The sequence below is a fragment of the Melospiza melodia genome, chromosome 2 (assembly GCF_035770615.1).
Source record: "Melospiza melodia melodia isolate bMelMel2 chromosome 2, bMelMel2.pri, whole genome shotgun sequence".
Taxonomy (NCBI): domain Eukaryota; kingdom Metazoa; phylum Chordata; class Aves; order Passeriformes; family Passerellidae; genus Melospiza; species Melospiza melodia.
In genome coordinates, this window is record NC_086195.1 from 88,680,453 (window position 1) to 88,702,545 (window position 22,093).

The window sequence follows — 22,093 nt, forward strand, 5'->3', positions numbered from 1 at the left end:
ACAGAATTGGCAGTTTTACAACCCTGAGTCTCCATTGCTGAGTTGCTACTGCAAATAATTATGAAGCAGACTTCAGTCAGTATGCTTGCAGCAAATGTTTCACTTCAATAACAAAGACAAACCACCCTGCCAAAATCCCAAATATTTACATAAGGAGCCTCAAAGACAACAAGAATAAATGGTAGAGAAGCCTTGCCTTGTGGGCTGAATTACACTAGCTTGAATTTCTCGCTTCCTATTGACTTACTCAGATTCATTCATATTCTGTCTTCCAACATTACTACTTTAGTGGACAGCTTAAGAAAATAATAAAGAAATGGAAGAAGTATATTATATAATTGTAATTTCTCATTTCTTCCTAACTTTTTTTGTTGTTGTTGTTTTGTTTTGTTCTCCTTTAAAACATCAGAAAGCCTTCAGCAAACTCATTCTGTCTTGTCAATGGAAATTTACTAATTCTTTCAACTCCTTCACATTTTCTTTCTTACCTAGTCAGCTCTATCAACTAGCTCACAGTGACATTACAGACACATGTTCAGTTTGCTTGTAGACACCTAGACTGAAGACCCAAACTCATGGTTATGATCCAAATCTGGAGCTGAATCCCAGTCCCAGGGCAGGGTTCAGTTGCCTACCCATCAGATACTCAAGCATTTGAACAGGGAAAGCACCTGTGACAAATGATGAGCCAACATCCTTCTCTTATTTCAGTGAGGCTTTTAGAAATCAGCCTTTAAAAAAGTTTAATTTTAAGTCTCCTTAATGGAATTTCTTGCATAATAAATATTGCTTGATCTCTGCTCCAAAAGGGACAGGAACTAAAGGGACAAAGTGCAAGATTGTACCCTTGAGAATAAACAATAATCTCAGCTATGGGACTTGTCAGTTGGAAACAGGAGAGGAGAAAGAACTGGGCATCCTGATCCCTTTCTGCTATTAAAGCAACAAGGCTGTGACAACATGGTACTGGGCAGTCTCAAGTACTTGAGTTGAAAAAGGACTGTGGACAACACTGTTCTGGCCTCATCTAGAATACTGCACATTATTACAATCACACCTATGTGAGAAAGAATAAATTTGAACTGAAAATGACAGAGCCACAGAAAAAAAAAAGAACTATCCATTAAAAAACCCAGAACCACAAACTAATAAAAAGTTTCTTTAACAAAGAAACAAAAAACCCCCTTTTTCTTTAACAAAAAATGGTTTCTTTATTTCTATAAGAAATAACAGAAAGAAAGAGTCTTCTGGGGTGAGTAATGGATAAAGACAGAGCCTGCTCATTTTACCAAACAGATTATATGACATGACAGAAAGAGCTGAGACCTGGCAACCAAGGAGGTTCTTTGTACCCAGTCTCTAAGAGAGCTCCATACATTGCTGCTTCTAACATCTTGCTAGTGCACATCACATTGTCTTAGTGACCCAGATCTGTCATAGCCATATTCTGGTTTTTATTGAAGTGATTTTATGGGCAAAAAAAGGATTTCCACATCGGCAAAAAATGCTTGGTTCTTTCATGATTTCTTACTAGAGATTATAGGACAGCCAAACCATAGAAGTCATTTAGATACTGTAGATGAGTAAATATACATATGCATATTATATATATATGTGGATATATATATCTGTAATAAGGTGTGTTATTTCATAACCCATTTCTGTGTAATATAGTAGGCTGTTTCCCCTTAATGTCATGAAGAATTATATGAAGGAAGAAATTGAGGACAAAAGACTGACTCAAATGACTCAAAGGACCCAACTGACTCAAATGTAATGAGTCAGTTGTCAACAAAACATTTGCCAGAAATCACATTAGACCTCTACAAATAACACTATTTTATTAGTGCAATATGTGAGCCAATTTGTTTAAAAATTACTCTGTAAGACAAAAAGCTTGTCTACTAGCTGTTTCTTAACTAAATACACTTTTGGATAACGCAGAAATAAGAATCTGACATGCTGAAAGTCCTGCATTCCTTTGATGTGTTTGACCAAGAAAACAGTCCTAAATTTGTTAGCATTAACAAAAGCTACCATTTTTTTTTCTCTGCAGTAACTCTGCTATGAGATACACTACATGAACTCAACCACCATGCTCAATGAATCAATTCCCAAAATCATTTTGGGAACAGATCTATCCTTGCACTGCAGAGAATTCTGGGGCCAGTACCTTTACCTTGTGCAGGCCATGCCACCTGTCTACCACACATATGCCAGGCAGAGTCCACAGACATCATAAATGAGATTTAGCTGTCTACTTAATACAGCCAGCGGGGTCTGGAGAGCAATTCAGCTTTCCCTGAAAAAATTATTGTGTGGGGTTGGTTAGCTGAATTGTTTCCTATGTCCTTGGGCTGTACTACAGTGAGAACACACACTGTAGCTGGCAATCTACTTTAGGTAAGGTGTTAGATTTAGGGTTTTGCTATTTTAAACCTTTTTGTCCCAGTTCTTTTTCCTAGTTCCTAGTTTCTGCAGATAGATGGAGGCACTTCATTTTACACAAAATATTTGCTGTTAATCTTGCTCCTGGGTCATAGCTCCTGGTCAAGCCCAGCTGGCCTGGCAGGAGGCAGTGGTGGGTGGTGAGGAGAAGGGAGCAAGCACAGCCTGTCCCCAGAATGGCTGCCTGCAGGGCAGACTGAGCGACATCACTAACACAGCTCATTTCTGAACAGCTGTTTATAGGAGGAACTGCTCACCTCAATCATTTTTTTTAGATGAGTTAAGATTTAAAAGACCTATTTTCCAATGTTGCTCTTCATTATATGGGCAGAAATGGGGAAATAATGGGGAGATATTATTTTAATACTTTAATCTTAAAAGGAATGTAACTGAAGGCTTCCCTGGCTGTGAGAACACCAGACAGGAAAAGCAGCAGTGATGTGCTACAGGTAGAAGAGTGTAGACACACAGGTAGTGTGTCAGAAGCTCCATCCCATGAGATACTAGTGAACAAAGATTACAGGCTAATCCTGTATTGTAGAGAACTGGATTATGTGGACTAATAAGACTTTTCTATATCTACATTCTCTAGCTTGTCAGAGATCACAGAGGGGATTCAGTGATTTAGCCAGGATTAAAAGTCAGGTAAAACTAGCTCCTTGTCCTGTGCCAAGGCCATGACTGCGCTCCCTGTGCCACCTTGGGACGGCACACCGAGTGCTGCACGCAGCCTGTGAGCTCATGTGACTGCTCCTCTCTTCAGCTTCTGGAGGAGCCTTCTCTGCCCCCTTAATCCTGCCACTGCCTTTGAAAACAGCTGCATCTTTTCTGAGTTATTTTCTTTTTCAATTCCTCATCATCAGCCTTCTCACAGCTTGCTAACACACTCAGCATTGCCTGTTGCCTCCTTGCTGCCTGGCACAGCCATGCTGCCTGCAACAGGCACAAGCACAGGGCAAGAGGGCATCAGTCATCTGAGAGAACAAAGGCACAAGGCAAAGTGGCACATTGATTTTGACCAAAATTCCAAATGCAGGGAGGTGGATTTGTCAGACCTTGCCACAAAGAAGTGCAGCAAACCCGGCCACTGACTGAACAGATTAGCTCTCTAACAGAACAGATTTTTTCATCTGGTGCTAATCTGCTGCTCATTTATAATCTCTGCACAAATCTTTGTGAAGCCTGGAGGGATTTAGAGTCTTTGTGTTTTACAATGGGCTGCAGAAGAATTCCATGATGAATATCCGGGAATGCCATAAACAACTTGGGGTGAACCTTTCAGAAATGCACTTTCAGCTTGGGCTGCCAGGACCCAACTGAATGTCGCTGCAATCTATTTTAAGTTATCTGCTTTTTAAGAAAGCAGATAGAGATCTCCTTAAGCATTATCTGCATTAAGAACTGCCAGCAAGGCATTGCTGAGGTCAGGACCCAGCAAGCACAGCAATGACATCACCATCTCGAGCTCTGATTTTGCCTGCCTTGCTCAACAGGAGTGTGATGGTGTTTGTTTAATTGTATTAAAACCAGTGGAACTGATCCAGGGGAAAAAAAATCAACACAAGAAAAAATGGCAGAGATTAGTCCTCAGTATCATCATAATAAATTTTACTTGAGACACAAATAGTCAGAAGCACACCATTTCAAAAAGGCAAAATGCACAGATTTGATTAAAAATTGAACCTCTTTGAAAAGCGGCTTATAATGTGTTTACAGAAATAGAAAAGAAAAGCTGAGTGCTTTGTAACACAAAATATATTCATTCTCAGGAATTTTCGCTGCATGTATAGATTTGTAAGAGATCCTAGTGTGCCATAGAACTTAACTGGATAAAGCACCTTAGGCTGAAGAAAAACAAGTAAAAATCTCTTATAGGAGTTAAGGGACTGATTCTCCATGCTCCCCAAAACCCAGACATTAGCATTAAGGACAACCAAACACTTATGTCACAAAAAGGAAATGAAAAAATAGAATAAAATATTTTGTAAAACAGGAGACTAGTGTTAGATTTGCAGATTAATTAAATCAGTTCGTGGCACCTCCCTAAACCGACTAAATTTTTGCTCTAAAAGTGTGTCTTTTTCATCATCTTCAGAAGAAAATAAATATAATTTTTGTAAAGGTGCCCTGTACACATTCTTGCCTAAGACATAGAACAGTTTGGTTGGAAGAAACTTGAAAGATTGTATAGCTACAACCCCCCCTGCCATGGGCTGGGACACCTTCCACTAGACCAGGCTGCTCAAAGCCCCATCCAGCCTGGCCTTGAACACTGCCAGGGATGGGGCATTCACAACTTCTCTGGGCAGCCTGTGCCAGTGGATGCTTTTCTTGCCTTTCTTCCTCTTTCTGCACTATTATGTATAATAATTCAGCAAGCTCGAGGTATTTTTTGACCTCCATTTTCCTTCCTGCAGACTGAACTGTTCTCTGCAAAAGTGCCCTTTCTTTGCCTGTTTTTGTCTTTTTGCCTTCTCTGACCTTGCTTTAGCTGCCTTTATTTCTCTTCTCCACTTGTACATAACTGAGTCCTCTTGTCCCAGCTCCTTGTGCCAGTTATGGCTGCTACCTCTGCTCCTGAAGCACTTGACACCAATTCTCAACTCAAGATTACAGTTGCCCATACAGATAAGAACATTGGCCGATTAATTCAGCAAATCAGCTAAAAATAGAATCCCTCTACCTCCTCATAAGCTGTGATCTGTTTACATTTGCAGTGTTATTTCAAGGATGCCTTAAAAAGCAGCAGTAGGCAGAAAATAGCCACCTCATAAACTGCACAGGGACTCTCTGGCATGTAAAACAGCAGCAGGTCCTATGCTCAAGTGCTGAGTCTCTGCCTAGGTAAGATATTAATTTTTCTGGTGTCCACCTTCCTTCTGGGTCTGCATGTTCCATCTCATGCAGAGTGGCTAGGAAATCCTGCCAAAATATTATTTTACTTTCCCTACTCTATCCAGAGATGCTATCAGAATTTAAAGAAGCCATCTGTGCACTTTCTCCTCTCTGCTCACTATCCTTGCTTCCCAAACATGCATGGCCAAGCCAGTCCAATCAGTTACCAACCTTTCCTGCTTCCCACACTGCATTGCCAGGACTGCAAGTTGATTAGCACTTCATCTGTCTCCGTGTGGATTATGCCCAGAGGCAGCCAAGTATCTGGACAAGACCTATAAACCCAGCAGTGCACGCAGCATACTAGTACATGGCATATTCTTAGCTCCATTATTTACATGTGCTTCCCACTGCTCTGCCAAAAGCTCCCCAGAGCTTCTGCTTCTGGGCTGAGCTCTGGTGAAGCACTGTGGGTGTCGTCCCACAGGGTGCAATCGTGTTCCTAAGCCTTGCTCCTGCTCCAGCCAGCTGAACCCTGTACCTCAGCTGTCGTATGGCTGCACCCTTGGAGCAACTTGCCAATGTGTAAAAGCTACTGTGACAAAAGTAATTCTCAAGGGCTTCCCTGCAAATGAGGGAATAGTTTCTTGGCATTAAACAGATTTATCTTACCCATGAATAACTTTGTTGTCTCTTGAACTGACTTTATTTAAGCCCCCTGATAATTGCATTTGCAAAATGGATTAAGAACATGGATCAATCTGGCTGGCAAGTATCCAAGTCCCTGTCAGGACAAGCAAGAGGTCACATTTCATTAGCTTAAACATGGAGGTATACTCAAACTTCAAACTTTAAACACTGCCTGCAATTTAACAGGGATGTTAACCTATCATTTTTGGTACAATTCTAATTTTAAAAAGGTGCAGTATCTGTATAAAGTAAACAAAACCATTCTGATGATTACTAATTATCAACTGATATGGAGACTGAAAAGTACTGAGAGGTCATTGTTTAAGTTTATATAACTGGGAGGAAGTCAAAGTTATCATCAATGCTGTGGCATGGAAAATATTGCTAATAGCAACTCTCTGTGAGAAGTCAAAATGTAGTCTTGTTACTTCCAAAGGTAGATATTATAATTGCTTTAAATTAGAATGAATTAAATTAGTATAAGGAGATCATGGATCACCAAATCCAGTGTTTCCTATAACCCATGCTCCATCATTTCCTCTCCCTAACTGACCATCCTGCCTTAAATTCAGGTATTAACCTGCTTGCACCTGCTGGCTGCTATGCAGTTAACTATGAATATGTACTAAAATCTATTTATTGGTAGATTCTTGTTCCTGTATCAAAACAATAATTGAGTAAACCAGCCTTTTCCTGCTCCTGCTGTTTATCATGTGCTCTGTCTTCAGCCAGATTAAGCCAGAGCTCCCTTCAGAGTTACTTTGATTGGGCTTAGGTGACCCTACTCTTCCAGTTTCCCATTGCAGGGCTGTTTCTCCATTCCTCTGCATGTGAGGAGAGCCCTTCCCTGTTCCTGCACTTTCTGAGGTCACCTTTCCGGAGTCCAAAGCTGAAGACAGGTGTGGCCCTTGGGATCCTGTGCAACCTCCCATGCTTCCTATGGCACAGTCACTCTGGTACACACCAGGGACTGCAATTTTCTTTTCATGGTCATGTTGCACTGGTGGCTGTAGGGATCTGAGTAACAGGAAATTTTCCCTTTGACTTAGCCTTAGAGCTCCACTTCTTATTGTACAGACTTGCTTAAAAGCCATACACCAGGACCTAGTTTTCATGATTTTAAAATGGTATAAATTAGATCCAAAGTCTCTGTTTTCCTTCCACTTTGCATATCCTAAACTTCTTTTGCTTCACCAAACTTCCAGAGTGATAAATTCTATTTATGTAACTTCATTCTCATTTGCCATTTTGTCCTCCTGTTCAGAGTGATCATCCTCACCAAAAAGAGAAATGAAAATCAATTGTATTTGCAGGCCATACTTAGGCAGGTGTCTACTCCTCTCTTTTGGTTCATATGGCTAAAATCTTATTCTGATTTTCTTTGCTCAGCAAGTCTCACTTTACCTCTGTACTGCCTGACAGTTGTTACTTCTGAAAATTTGCTGGCTTTAAACCAAAAGCCCTATTTAGAAGCCCTATTTTTTTGTTTGTTTTTACCCTTCCCTTCAATTTGCTTGAAACCAGTGTAAGGTCCCATAAACCAAAGTTGTATCACACAGCAGAAACCTCCTGAGAACGAGCAGGGAAAAGAGAATATAGATGAGTGTGGTTACTGTGTATAAGTTTGGTGATGACATGTCAGATTCAGTTTGCAGCTTATCTCAGGCTAACACAGATATGCCTGAAGTGCAATCAGCAACCCTGACAAATTGGTGACTGGCTTGCCAGATGGGGAAGGAAGCTGGTCTCCTCAGCCCTTTACTCAGCTCTGGCATGGGATTTCTGATGGTGGCACCTGCAAAACAGCATTGAAAGGTTCCACTACCACCTGGATGTGACTCAGTGGAACAGAGATGCCCTGTGTACCTGGAATTTCAGTCCCAGGAACTACAAACCCAGAGGCACTGTGCTACAGAGGGTTGCACACACACACACCTCTCTGCAAGCCGAGAGGTCTGTATGGGGCAAGGATGGCACCCACAATGTGTCCTCCACAGAAACAAGGTCAGGCAACTGGACAAGCCACGTGAATGGAATTCACTCCAAAAGAATACCCTTTGAAATCTGAACAACAGCCTTATAAAGGTGAAGGACTGTGCTCCTTGACTTGAATGTAAGCAGCAATAAAAACCTCTGCAGTGCAAGAATGCACATTAACCTGGCTCTGGATTGCCACAGTTACCCCTCTGCAGGGTAGGTAGCTGTTAAGAGTTTGCTGCTTATCTTTTATCTCCCTTGGATGTGGTGGGGTGAAGCAGAGCATGCTGATATATTGCCCAGATATGGTGCCTACAGATGTCCTGACAAAAAAACTCCCAGGATTTGGTTATGAGCACTTGAGGTTAGTTCAAAAAGAGAGTCAGTGGGAATGTCTCTCTTAGGCTGCTCTTCAGAATGCATTTCTTTTCCTTCATCATCTCTCTCTTCATCCTGATAATCACTGTGCAAAAGAGAGATGCAGTTTGTCACTCAGTGATGCCAGAAAATAATGAGTACCATTAGGACTTCTGCTTGTCTCCCATAAAAATCTCATAACTGAGGGCTATTTTAAAACTCCCTGTCAGTTCTGTGCCCATACCTCTTATAAAACTACACTCACCAGCTATGATTTCTCCACTTGGGCTCATAATTCCTTCTCTCTCATTTTTTAAAACTGCTATCTCATCTCACATCACTCTTAGCATAAACTGAGGTTGACTGATATCTGGCTAACATCATTCACTGCCTTTGTGATCAGTTACACAACACAGCAAGGGGTTTCAAATTATTTTTTCAGCAGTACTGTCCTGGCTCTTGCTCCAAGGATAAAGCAAAAAAACCAACCAGCCAACCAACAAAAGGGCAACTGTCAGTGCAGGATAAGCTTTCCTGCACAAAACCAAGAAATATGCTTCTATTTCCCTGTATACTGAGTTTACCTGCAAAAGGATCCTATTTCCATCGTGGTCTTCTGTCTGCCACCTGCCTTCACTGATGGGGCTGCAAGGGTTGGGCAAGAGAGGCACAAGCTGCCCCACATCTCTCACTCTGAACTCCAGCACGGCTGACTCTGTCCTCACTGGAACTTGTCCCTTTGGGAGTTTTTTTAAAGAAAACTGAATGTCTATTTCCAAGTTAGAATAGACAGGAAAAACACAGAAGTCTGCTTTTTTCTGACACATTGGTCTTTTCAGTATTAACTCATACAATTTCAAAATGTCCACAAAGTTCTCATTCCTGCAGTATATGGTGAAGCGGATCATTTCCTTCCCGTAGTGCACTGGGCGGATGGCCCACAGAGGAGTCTCTGGAGCCAGAGTGTAAAAGTCTTGGCTGCAAGGCATGTAAGGGAGGAACTTCCCATGCATTAGCTCTGTGTGGTGGTAATGCCAAGGTGGCCGCTGAAAAGTCTCATGGAGCTGCAAGATGGGCTCTTCCCCGTACTCCTCCTGCAGGAACAGGATGACAGCGAGGGCTGGCTGAGAAACGCCGGCCTTGAGCGGCTTCCTGCGCTTCCTGGGCACCCGCCTTTCTGAGACCCGAAACAGCTGCAGGTCTGGGTGGATCCAGGCTAGAAGCTTATCAATGGCCTGCTGAAGAGTCCTGGATTCACCTGGGTCTGTGATAATATGGACACTAACAAGGAATGGGTCTTGTATGCCTTCCACAGAAAGTTCACCTGAAATGTTAAAAAACAGAAAAAGTCCTTTAAGATTTGCAACCACGTTACAACACTTAGGTGACCCTTAAAGGAGAAACAGTCTACTCAGCCACAGTGGCCTTTTCTTTTTCTCCAGCTCTCTGAATCTCACTTGTAGCAAACAACAACAAAAAAGTACAGTGATATAGCAACCAAGAAAATAATCAGAAAAGTTTCACTAAGCACACTGTAAGAGCTGCTGTTTCTCCAAGACAGCGTCCAAAAGACGCTAGACAACATGCATTTATTTGTTGGAAAAGACCTGTTCCATACAGGAACAGGTAGGAAGAGGTAGGAAAGACAAAAATACTGGTGTAGAGTGGGGGTGTAAGGGACATTAATGATGTGCAGAATGATAAGGGTGGAAAGTGTTCATCCCACCTTACTTTCATTTTTGCCAGCTGGCTCAGGACATGGAAATCACACCATTGAGCTCTATCACCCTGACACTGGAGTTTTACACACAGTTAAATGTTTCATGTCCTGGAGGCAACTATTCTAGTAAGTAAGGCAACGATTGTTGGGAAAGGTAATATCTTTTATTAGACCCACTGATACAGCTGGTAAAAAAAAAAAAAGCAGACAAGCCTTCAGGCATATAGGTCCTTCTTTAGGATAATATAGTACTTGTCCCTACAAATCCTGCACTGTTTATATCTTCAGACTGTAATACTACTGCTTCAAGGTTTTCTTAAGATTAGGGAAGACTTGTAAAGGGAGGAGGAACAAAAAAGTTACACTTACTCAGGGGAAAAAAGAAACTTCTAGTTAACCTTGGCAATGTTCAGAGGGGCTCTATCTCTTGTTTGTGCCTGGAACTTTGAGAGCCCAGCAGAGCAATGGCTGGTTTGAGGGCTAGGGAGAAATTGTTGCTTTTTCTGCTGGAGTTACATGCCAATAAAGAGGCATGGTGATCCAAGGCACTTTAATAAATTAATCAGGTAACCTTGATATTTTTGCTGAAACGGTTCCCCTTGTGTGGTATTCTGAAACCACCTCCATGTCTGAGACCCTGAGCTTGGGCACAAAGCCTAAATGTGAGAAGCCTTGGAAAGGCTTCCCAAGCTTTTCATTGTGCAGACCACATTTAATAAGGGGATTGTCTCAAAGGCTATTCCCCCTCCTATTAGCAATCAGTACAAACCTCTCCCTCCTCCCTCCTGGCATCAGAACAACATTCTTGTGATACTTCACCAATTGCTTTAATGGAAAAGCAGCTTTGTGCGAGTAGTGTATTTTAGTTGTCTTTCAATATAGAATAGCGGCAAGACCCAGAGAAAATTTAGATGCAACTGCACAGCTTTGCAAAGAGGGATGACTGGTAAATACAATGTCGGCCTCAATTTAGAACTGCAGAAAGATATGGCATGCAGAGCAAATAGCAAGTGTGCTTCTTGCCTAGGGGAGATAAAGAAAAACCAAGTAAGTAATCAAAAATACAATTACAGCAGAGTTCTCGTATCCCTGCATGAAATGGGTGATGTGGAGTGACTTTGTCAGACGGCTAATGGAAGAAAAAAAAAATGGAAGCAAAAAGAAAAACGGGGTCAGTATGTGGCAAGAGGCTTTGCTGTGGCAATCATTACTGGTAGGTAATTCTTAGAGATACCCCCTGTGGGGAGTCACAGCATGGGAGAAAGACAAAAGGGCACTGGGGGGAGGTCCTCTCGTGGTCCTCTACATTGGACAGCAGAACAGGAAGGAAAACAAATTGCAGAGGACAGCGATCTAATAAAACCTGAAACCTGATAACGACACAGCCATTCATTTTCTAAGGCTGGAATAGAAGATGTTCAGCTTTTTTCTCTCTCTGATTCCTTTGTTACACAAATGCTATCAAAGCCTGCAACAAGTGACAGGCTTGATATTTATGCATATAAATGACTGCAGCTCTGAAAGAAGCCTGGGCACAACAATGTGAAGCACAGAGCCATCATTTCTGTCAGCTTCTTGCTCTGCATTAAGAAAAAAATAAAAATCCCTGAGCACGGCTTTTCTAGCCTCCTGTTGCTCAGCATGTTGCATGGACACTGAATGGCTGAAGCATTTTTCAGAAGTGGAGCCTGGTGGGAGCCAGTGGCAGCATTAGTATTCTGCAGCCATCACTGCCTGTGCCCATCAGCACCAGATGCTCGCAGAAGCAGCCTCAGAGGCACAGCACAAAGCCATCCTTAGGAGCCAGAGTTACACAGAGCAGAGCAAATCATCTCTTCTTTTTGAGCTATCCGCAACTATGTGAGTGCAGCAGATCAGTACAGAAGGAGCTTTAGTCCTATTTTATGTTAGCACAGATGCTTTAACATGTTTCATTATGTGGCTTCTGTGCCTCTAAAATGGCAGCCCTTTCTGTTTGGGTGAGAAAAAGAGAAACTTAAGCAGAAATATGAGGCAAGGACAAACCTTCCCTGAAATGACAACAAGTTGCAAATTGTTTCTATGTTGCTAACAAGTCTTTTTCCTTCCTCTGACGAAGAAGGAGGGGAAACAACACCATTTCTCATGACACAGTTCAATTTGCCCCGGGGCAAATTGTTACAGAAGCTAATGAAAGCTCTGCATATGTATTAGCTTTCCTGTGTTACCAGTTAACCCCACAGAAAATATCAAAATGCTGAGGCATCTATTTGAAAATAAGCTTCACAGTTTTCACAGCTATTACATTTTTTCTCTTCCTATGACAGAAGGGGATTAGGTCTCTTTGAGTTGGCACTAACTTCGCTAAGAGGTAATTACAAGCAGGATTGAAAAAGTACTTTACAATTCTAAACTTTCTACTCCTCTGCTAGTTTCTGTTAACCACCCATGAGAGGCTAAAGCAGCCAGTCAGCCCAAATGCTGTGGAGCTGTTACACTTGACCTCTTAAGGCTGGGAGTGGAAGGTGGCCCTGATATTTTATGATGGTACGTGTCCTTCTGTACATGTTATTTTTATTTTGTTGCTGATGCGATATTGCTGAGCTGAGGTAAAAGAAAGTCCTGCAAAGCAGAATGGTTGTCCAGCCCTGTGGCTCTTCCTGCCCAGAATCCAAGACATTTTCATCAGTAAGACAATCTGAAAGAAAGCAGTGGGTCCTGTCAAGTCTGCCTGTGCCAACTACCTCCTTTTGGTGACTTCTCTGAAACTGCAGCTGCCTGGGCTTGGGGACAAACAGGATAGGTGGATTTGACAGTGCTGGGTTAATGGCTGGACTCGATGATCTCAGAGGTCTTTTCCAACTTCAATAACTATGATTCTATGATGTTGTGACACAAATACCCATGGGTGAAGTGGGAAACAATGGGTTCAGTGGCTGCGGGGGCAGCCACCACCCCTGAGAGGTGCCATAAGGACTCAGGTATCACTCTTGCTGGCTGGGAAGCCAGGGCTCCTGACCTAAGGCAGGCACATGTGGGTGTAAGGTAAGAGCAACCCCAGCAGCTGGGAAGCAGCCAGTTTCATCAGCAAATATGGAGAACTGGATCTAAAACTCCTCCCTACAGCATGTATGCATTTAACTTTAACCCACACAAAAAGCAAAATGTGCCATGAGTTTTCTTCCACACCACCTGCATAATCCTAGGTTAGAGAAGTCTCCCTTTTTCATTTCCTTTTTGGCCCTAGGTCTCTTGCACACCTTGCTCAAGCAAAACTCTGACCATGACCTGGGAGTCTGGTCCCTCTTTTACACTGTGACATACCCTGGTTGCTTTCCCTCTGGAGAAGGTGCCCTGAGCAAAGACCCATTCCTTCTCATGGCAGTGTTCCAACTACTGTTTTATTTCAGGAGAAGTCACCATCACCAGCAGTCTTGATGAGATCTGATTTTCCAGGCTTCTCCAGTGAACTAAACTCATCCCATAGCAGAGCTTAGGAAGGATATAATACCTGGCTCCCTGAAATGTCTCTCCTCACCCTGTCCTGGTGAAACAAAGGGTGAATCTAAAAGCCTCTCAGACTTACCAGGAATTATTTAATGAAGAGTTACCTACAGGGCCAAGGAAACCTGGTAAGTTTCATAGGATAAGATTGAATTTACAATGAAGTGAGATTTTAGGCAGACTGGTTCCTGGTCCTAGTTTGTGCATGTGAAAGAGCATTTCCAAACTGTGGGAGATAATTTCAATTTTCTAGCCATGTATATTTTCAATCTTCTATCCAGGAAACACAGAGGAAATATCCAACCTAAAAATAGTTGATGAATTTTTTTTCTTTTTTCTTTTTTTTTTTTTCCCTGACCAGCAATATTGCATTGAGAATCAGAACACTGGAACGGAAACTTCCATTTTTTCCTCTGCAGCACACTGCTTCATGAGAATCAACACCTGAACCTGCCTTATGCCATACAGACCAGATTCCTCCATTGCTACATCAGGCAGTAAGACTTCAAATTCCATTTGACCAAACTGCATGATGCAGTACAAGAGATGTAAATCAGGCAACAGGAGCTGTTCAGGGTGAATTTGCCAAGCTTCTGAACTGCAACTCCCATCAAGCAGTACTTCATTATCAAGAAATTACTGCTATTAGGAAGTAATGAAATAATTCAAAACCAAACATTACAAAACAGCATATTTTTTCACTGTTAATCAATCAAAATATTTCAACTGTGGGAATGTAAAATAATCCCAAACACTATATAAATAATGTTAGAATAAAAAGGCACTATAATGTTTCCAATTAAAATTTCCCAGGATTACTGTTGCGCAGAAAATATCAGTACCTCCACATTGCAAAACATAAGGAAATGTCAAACTGTAGCATTTCTCAGTGAACAGGACCTTCACATTTTATCTGAGTCCAAGGCAAGAGTGATCCTTTTAGGTGTACTAATTGAAAGGCTCATGGTCAGGCACAAAGTCAGAGGCTGCTTTCACAAACAAGGATCACTGCTTCATGGGCAGCTGCAACAGAAGCAGTAACAGGACACCTCTGGCAGCAGAACCCACCCCTAGGTCGGTCATGCTTTGATGAATTATGCACCATCAATAATCTTTAGAACAAGCAGGATGTGGCAGATTCACCAGCTCCTCCATTCCCTTTCCCTGCTGTTTAATAGCATCTGACAAATGCAGGGCTGCTGGATGATGTGCTTCTCAGCATGCCCTGCTTTGCACACCACCTCAAACCCAGGAAGGCTGTTCAGAAGCAAGAAGAAGGGGGATATTCTGCCCAGCACCGTGCCAAGAAGAGAAGCCTCTTTCACACTCCCCTCAGAGCATCATTTTCCTGAGCAACTGCAGTTGGATGCTCTACAATGAATGTTCTACTCCTCCATCATGCTAAGGAAGCACAGACAATGCACAGAAGACCAGCACATAGACAAGCACAGCAAAATGGTCAATCTGCTCCTCCAGTAGCTGAAAAACAATTACAAAAAAACCCTGAGTAAAAAAAAAAAGGTTCAAAATTAGGGTCATTATTTCTCTGATGAAGATAAAAAGCCTTCTCTGGTACATTAATATGAACAGCCTTACAAGGAGTCATTATTACCCTTAGAGTACAGCACTGCAGCCAGTCCTGAGGGAATGAATCTTGTCAACAGCCAACACTTAATGCCCACAGAGCCCTTGCATGACCAAGCAAAGGCAATGGCAGATCTAAACAAGTGGTACCTTTGCTGTTAGATGGCAAAATGTCTTCTAAAACTACCCACTGTGCTCCAGCTCCAGTGAATTTTCATCCCTCCCTCACCAGATATCTTCTCCTGACCTGCCTAGGGGTAACTTTTCATGATCAATTTAAGCTGCTGTTGAAAGGGCCCATCTAACACCCTTCACCTTACTTGCATAGCTACATTTCTTAAGCTGATAATGCAACAATACCTGGCACTCCCTCTTCCATTTGCAGTCAGATGGCCTCTGGTGCCATCTAAGCCCTCTTCAGAGCCATGTGACCCTCATCTCCTTCATGGGAATCACAACTTTTGTGGCACAGAGTCCTCCCATGGAAGCTTATGGGCCTGATGGATGTCCCTCCAGCACATGGCTGGCTGTCCTGGGCTACTTTTGTAGCCCAAGGTAAGAAGCAGAGTCAAACCTCAGATAAGGCCCATCACTCTCTACTCCCATCTTGGATGCCTCATCTGTGTGGGCTGCATTATCTTTTTCTAACACATTATCTTGCTGTACTTCTTGTCCACAAATGAGGAGTGGTTTTGTGGTAAGTGTTATGGAAGAAAAGCCCTTGAGCTACATGATTATCACGTCTTCCATGACATCCTCTAGAACTTCTTTGACTCCTTTGGTATGGCTGCTGACTGTCCATACCAAGGCAAAGAGTCAGAGTCACTCCCTAGGTCACAGATATTTTCTCATCCCCCATTTCCCTCATCTCTTCATTCACAGTGCTGCAGATTCCTCACCTATCCCCTCACTAGCTGGCAGCTAAGGAACAGCTCATGCTTGGTATAGAAGGATGTGTGGGTTTCCTGTGGGCTGACTGTCCAGCTGCAGGTTAGGAAAAGGGGAAACCTGAACTCCTATTAGTACTTTTTCTCCCTCTTGTCCCAGTGCATTTCATTCAGTTCCAATGAAACCTGTGGGAAGTTAGTGTCTCTGTTAAGAAAGATGGCACCAGTTCACATCATGCTTCCTTTCAGAAACAGGCTAAAAGAAAGGATGAGAATGCCATATTGTGTTTCTGGATGTGTAATCCTGTGTCCCTGACACTTTTTGCTGGGTGTGTGTATTCCACCCAGGCTTTATGGAGCCTGGAGGCATGTCAAAGCAGAGGCTGTGCTCATTGTATATTGAGCACCCAATGAAAAAAAGGACTCTCAGCTCTGAGAAGACAGTGTATGGGTTCTTCATGCAAACAAACTTAGGAGTTTGTTTGCATGAGGAACCCAAAGTGAATGCTTTCACACCATGGTTACAAGCAAGCAAACTGCTTGGCAATTCCTTACAAACACCATGTAAGACAATGATTTTTCTGCCAATGCTCTAGGCTCCTCCATAAGCTGTTTATTTTGGCTGCCTGGTGTTCTCTCTCAAAATGTGCTGCTTGAACATTATGTTATATTGTTAGAAATAATCAGAATTTCAATTAAAAAACCCAACAGCCTTATCATCTACTTATCCTCTGGAGAGCACTGAAGTCTTCAATACTCTTCTCAACCACAGATAAGGATCATAGTTCTTGGCAAGAACCCAGACACTGGTATTTGGTATAAATACCAGATTCTGTAGAGAGCTGCAATGTGTAATTCAATTACAAGTTGTGTGTGTAATTAAATTACTATGTAAATAAATGTAAATAAACTACATAATAAAACTCCCATCAGCAACCACTAGTAAATCAAAAGCTGTAAAAAACTGCATCCAACACCATAATTTCCAAAGTCCTCTGATTATAGGCATTGTGTTTTCTTAAAATTCCACTCCTGTGAAAAGCTGAGATTGTCAAAAATGTGTTTTTTATAATAGGGCAGAAAGAACACTGCCTTCAAAAAAAACCCCAAGAAACACTGCACACTTGAGTAGCTAACAAATTCAGTCCAACAATGAGGTCCATACCACACACAATGTACTTTAGTTAACTGAAAGTGTGATTTTATGATGGGCTTAAGACAATTTAAGACTTTACTCTTGGCACTCTTCCCCCTACTATTCTCAGCTAAGTGTTTCCAGTGCTTCCCATGTGTCAGATCTCGATGCAAGTTGAAAGAGCTTGCTGAACTTACTGAAAAGAAACTCTCAGACTTCAGGAATAATAAGGATTGTGTCTTCTGGTGGCAGTCAGAAAACTAGCTTGGCTAAAAACGTTAAATTTCGGACAGACCTTTTAATCAGCCTGTGCTTTTGCACATATCTTCCTGGTATCACAAAGATGTGGCAGGGAAAGCCAGCCAGAGAGGAGGCAGAAGTCACACCAAAACATCTGCACTGAAGACACAAACAAAGGCAATGTGGGATCAAACCCTGGGGCATGGCTGAGCATTGCCACGTTTGTGTCTCTGTAGACAATGAACAATATCAGCATTACAGCAAAGGGCCCATTTGGACTTGGCAGGTGTGGAAAACTAGTTTGAATCTCATAATCCTTTCAGCTGACAGCAGCGTGTGGCTGAAAATATCTACCCCCTACCAGCTGATGGAAAAGGGAAGCAGGAATGGAAAGCATGCTGTCCATACTCCATCCTGGTCCCCTGTGATAGCAGCCAGGAGTCACCTGGTAAACATTTCATGAACATTTTACAAACTAAAGGTACAATTATTTTTTTCCCCCAAACTACAAATCAACAAATTTTGTACCAACTAAAACAAGGCAGACAGAGGATATCTACTGCTCTAGAATGTGGCATGCACTATTACCAAATGCCCCAATTTCCACTGAGTGTGCATAAACAAATGGTATTTATTTATTTTTAAAAGTTCAGATGAAAGAAAGTACCCCACGATAATGTGCTGTGGCCATGAGGATACTGACTGTTGGCATTGGCAACATTCAGTAGAAACTGCCTTAATAGCTCCAGCCTCCACAAGTGTTTTGTTATTTGACTCTGTGACTCAGATGGCTTTTCCTGTTCTCCCCCAACTAGTGCCTCTGAGTCAGGAGTTGCCATGGGACAGATTTATTTTTTTAGCTTCCCTCTTTGGGCTTTAACAATTCAGACAGATATAGCAACAATTTCCAGATCATTCTCATCACTGTACCAGCTGAACTTAGGAGTGCCAAGATCTTTCCTGCAACCCATTTCTCAGGGTTAAAACACCCACTAAATGGCTGCCTAGCTCCTTGTGGTTTTCTGGGACAGCAGCAGTAACACTTCCACAGGGGGAAATTTAACCCACATCACCAAATAATCCAATTTAACTTTCTCTGACATATTTCCTGTAAGATTTTACTACAACTGTACGGCACTCGATAGCTCAGTGTCTACCAAAGATTTCCTACGCTTCTGAAATATGCTTGGATTATTATAAATGAGGATGTATTTGGTTATGTGGTTTTGATTATGACTGTGTGGCCTTAAAAAAAGGAGGTGGAAAAAATTTACATTGTCATCCATACACATTATTCTAGTCCACTAAACTAGTCCAGTTTTCATCTGCTGTATCTGTATGACAAGGAAAAAAATCCCAACCTGACTGGATGTGGTCAGAAAAGAGTATGCAAAACAACTGCAAACAATGTTTTGATAATTCTGGTGCAGTAATTGTTTAGGATAACATGCACATCCTTGATACAGAAATCCCAATCTAGCACCAAGCCAGTAGAAAGTAATTAAGCCATGGAACACACTGCTTGGTGCATGCTAAATGATCCCAAAGAGTGAAACTGAATTTTACAAAAACCAGAGATACACAGGTTACTCCAAGACAGACAAACTTGAACAGGAACCTCAGTCTTAACAAGGGCAATGCTATGTTTGTGGTCAATGCCACTTGGAATGCAAAAATCAAATCTAGGTTTGATTTCAAGTTGCGCATTCTTCTGTGCATGTCCTTCCACACGGCTGTGCCTCATCTCTAGAGGTGCCTTCCAAGCTGAACTCTCTGTGAATCAGCACTGCACTCTCCTATCCTGGATGCAAGCATTTGGTCCTTCAGCACAGTGGAATCTGATGACAAGCAGTTACACAAATGGTTTGCACAGCCAAAGACTGCTAGGTTGCACGTACCAGTGACATTTTCCCTCTTACCCCTGCCAGAGTGGGAATCAGCATTGCATTTTACCCCTGGCATCATAACATGAGCCAGGCAAGATATGCAGAAGATGTATCATATTTTACATAGCTTTTTTTTTCACAGGAGCTGACACTTCAGATTTCATCACTACATAAAACACCTGAATTTGCAACACTGACAGATGCTGCAGGCTAAGGCTTTACATCATTTGGGTCCAATTTCCTCTTGCATTTCTCCTCATACTTTAATTAGTCTTTGTTTTATAATAACACCTTCTGGAAATGCAGTGTGATGCTGGCAAGCCTGTTGTAAATTGTTTTTATAATTGTATTTAATACAGTTTATTGCCAGCCATTGTAAAAGCATCTCTGTTCTCTATGGAAATAAGAAACAATATACTACAGTGTATCTTTGTATAGCAATAAAAGAATATAATTATATCCTTACACTCATTAAATTATGTTGTTTGGAGAAACAGACTTAGAAGATACCCAGTCCAACAGTGCCTGGGTCAGAATCAGCTAGAACTAACCTAACTTAAAGCTGGCAACTATATTATGAAATTCAAGCTTTGTGACAGATTTTTCAATGCCAAAATCAGACCCCCTCCCCTTCCTGCTGCTGGTTAATTTTCATCACCTTTAACAGTTCATTGAAGACAGATTTTGAAATGATGCACAAGTAACAGGAATCCATTTCTCCCTGTGCTTTTGTTACAAGGCATCTTGTGGTGGGTTGGCCCTGGCTGGACACCAGGTGCCCACCAAAACCACACCATTGCTCTCCTCTTCTGTTGGGCAGGGCAGAGAAAATTTAATGAAAAGGTCATGAGTTAAGGACAGGTGGAGATCAATCATCACTTACTGTCATGAGCCAAACAGATTTGATTTTGGGAAATTAGTTGAATTTATTACCAATCAGAATTGAAGTAGGATAATAAGAAGTAAAAAAATCTTAAAAACACCTTCCTCCATCCCTCCCTCCTTCCTGGTATTAAATTTATTCCCAATTCTCCACCTCCTTCCCTGAAGTTGCACATAGGGATGGGAAATGGGGGTTACAGTCAGTCCATCACATCGTTTCTGCTGCTGCTCCTTCTCAGGGAAAAGAGTCCTTCCCCCGCCCCAGGGTGGGGTCCCTCCATGGGAGAGAGTCCTCCGTGAACGTCTCCAACATGAGTGAGTCCTTCCCGCAGGCTGCCGTTCTTCCCGAAGTGCTTCAGCGTGGGTTCCTCCTGTGGAGCGCAGGCTTTCAGGGACGGGCTCCAGCACGGGCCCCCCATGGGTCACCAGCCCTGCCAGCAAACCTGCTCCAGCGTGGGCTCCTCTCTTCAGGGCTCTGCAGGGCCTGGCAGGAGCCTCCCCTAGTGAGGGCTCCCACAGGGTCACAAGCCCGCGGAGCTGATGCAGATGACACTGACAAAATGTTGACCAAACCGTGACCAAATCCCCAAACAACGATCTGAATTTATACCGGTGGAGGAACAGAATATCAAACAAGCATTTATTAAAAAGAAACATGTGCAGTAACCCACATATTTTATATCTGCCAAAACAAACCTACTTGTGTTCAATTTCTAGAACCAGAAAGTGGGTGAAATTCCATGGGCTAGGAACATGGGTATGTGAAACATGGAAATAAAAATTTTAATACCTCAGCTCCCAGGTTTACCACTAAAGAATATGAACACCCTACAAGGACTCGATTGTTTCCTAGCTGCTGAAGGAAAGGCAGGGGAGCAGGAGAAGGTGAATTACCAGCTTTCCAACTGCAGAGCAGGTGAGTGACAAGCTCTTTACCTCACTGAGAAGCACAACCTGAACTACAGCGTACTGCTGGGTTCTACAATTTCAAATGCTCTAAACTCTTCCAGAAACTTGCATCTTATCCCATAGGGCCATTTTTATATTTAATTTACCAGTTACCTGTCAGGCTAAAAATGGTTAAAGAAAAAGAAAAAAATCATTCACTTCCACAATTATTTCTAAGACAACCTACTTATATTGGCTCCAAGGCTGACTAGGTGTGGAATACTCCAAATCATAGAATCATTAAGTTTGGAAAGTACCTCTAAGATCATTCCATCCAATCATTAACACAGTACTGCCCTGCTCATCACTAAACCACATCCTCAAGTGCCACATCCACACAGTTCCAGGGATGGTGACTCCACCACCTCCCTGGGCAGCCTGTTCCAATGCCTGACCACATTTTCAGTGAATAAATTTTTCCTAATATCTAATATAAACCGCCCCTGGTGTAATTTAAGACCATTTCCTCTCATCCTTTGTGAATGTTACAAATTACAAAAGTCATGTTTCAAAATGTCCATTTCTCGTTTGGGTCTTTCTGAAGAGTGTCGCAGACATTTTTCCACAGAAATCCTTTCTTTCAGATTTCTGTGTCTTCTGGAAGGCAGAGGCCTCAGAAGAGAAGGTAAACAATTGTTATCAGCTGCTGTGGAATGTAATGGGATGCACCTTGATTGGCTCATGCTTCTTGTTTATAATTAAGGGCCAATCGCAAAGTGCAGGCTGGGGACAGAGTCCCTGGACACAACTTTGTTAGGGATTCTTTCTTGCTTTCTATTCTTAGCCTAGCAGCTCTGCAAACCTCTCTCTTTATTCTTTTAGCATAGTCATAATGTATTATATATTATATATCAATAAATCCATCCTTCTGATCTAGAAACAAGATTCACTGCCTCTCTCTCACCAGCAGTGACCCACTCAGGACGCTGTAATAGAAGAGCCATTTTCATCAATGCAAAAATTAAGCAGAAGAGGCAATAAGCATCCTCCATCAAAACTCCACCTCCCTAGCTGAAAATCT

The 22,093-nt window shown here is 42.2% G+C and overlaps 1 protein-coding gene across 1 annotated transcript in view; it reads right to left on the reverse strand.

The window, feature by feature from the left end:
• The window catches only part of FAM124A (family with sequence similarity 124 member A), a 42,451-nt gene that overhangs the window by 5,523 nt on the left and 14,835 nt on the right, over positions 1-22,093 (reverse strand). The window contains exon 3 of the mRNA XM_063149264.1: positions 8,892-9,631. Coding sequence (XP_063005334.1) covers positions 8,892-9,631 — 740 coding nt within the window. The remainder of the gene's footprint in view (positions 1-8,891; positions 9,632-22,093) is intronic.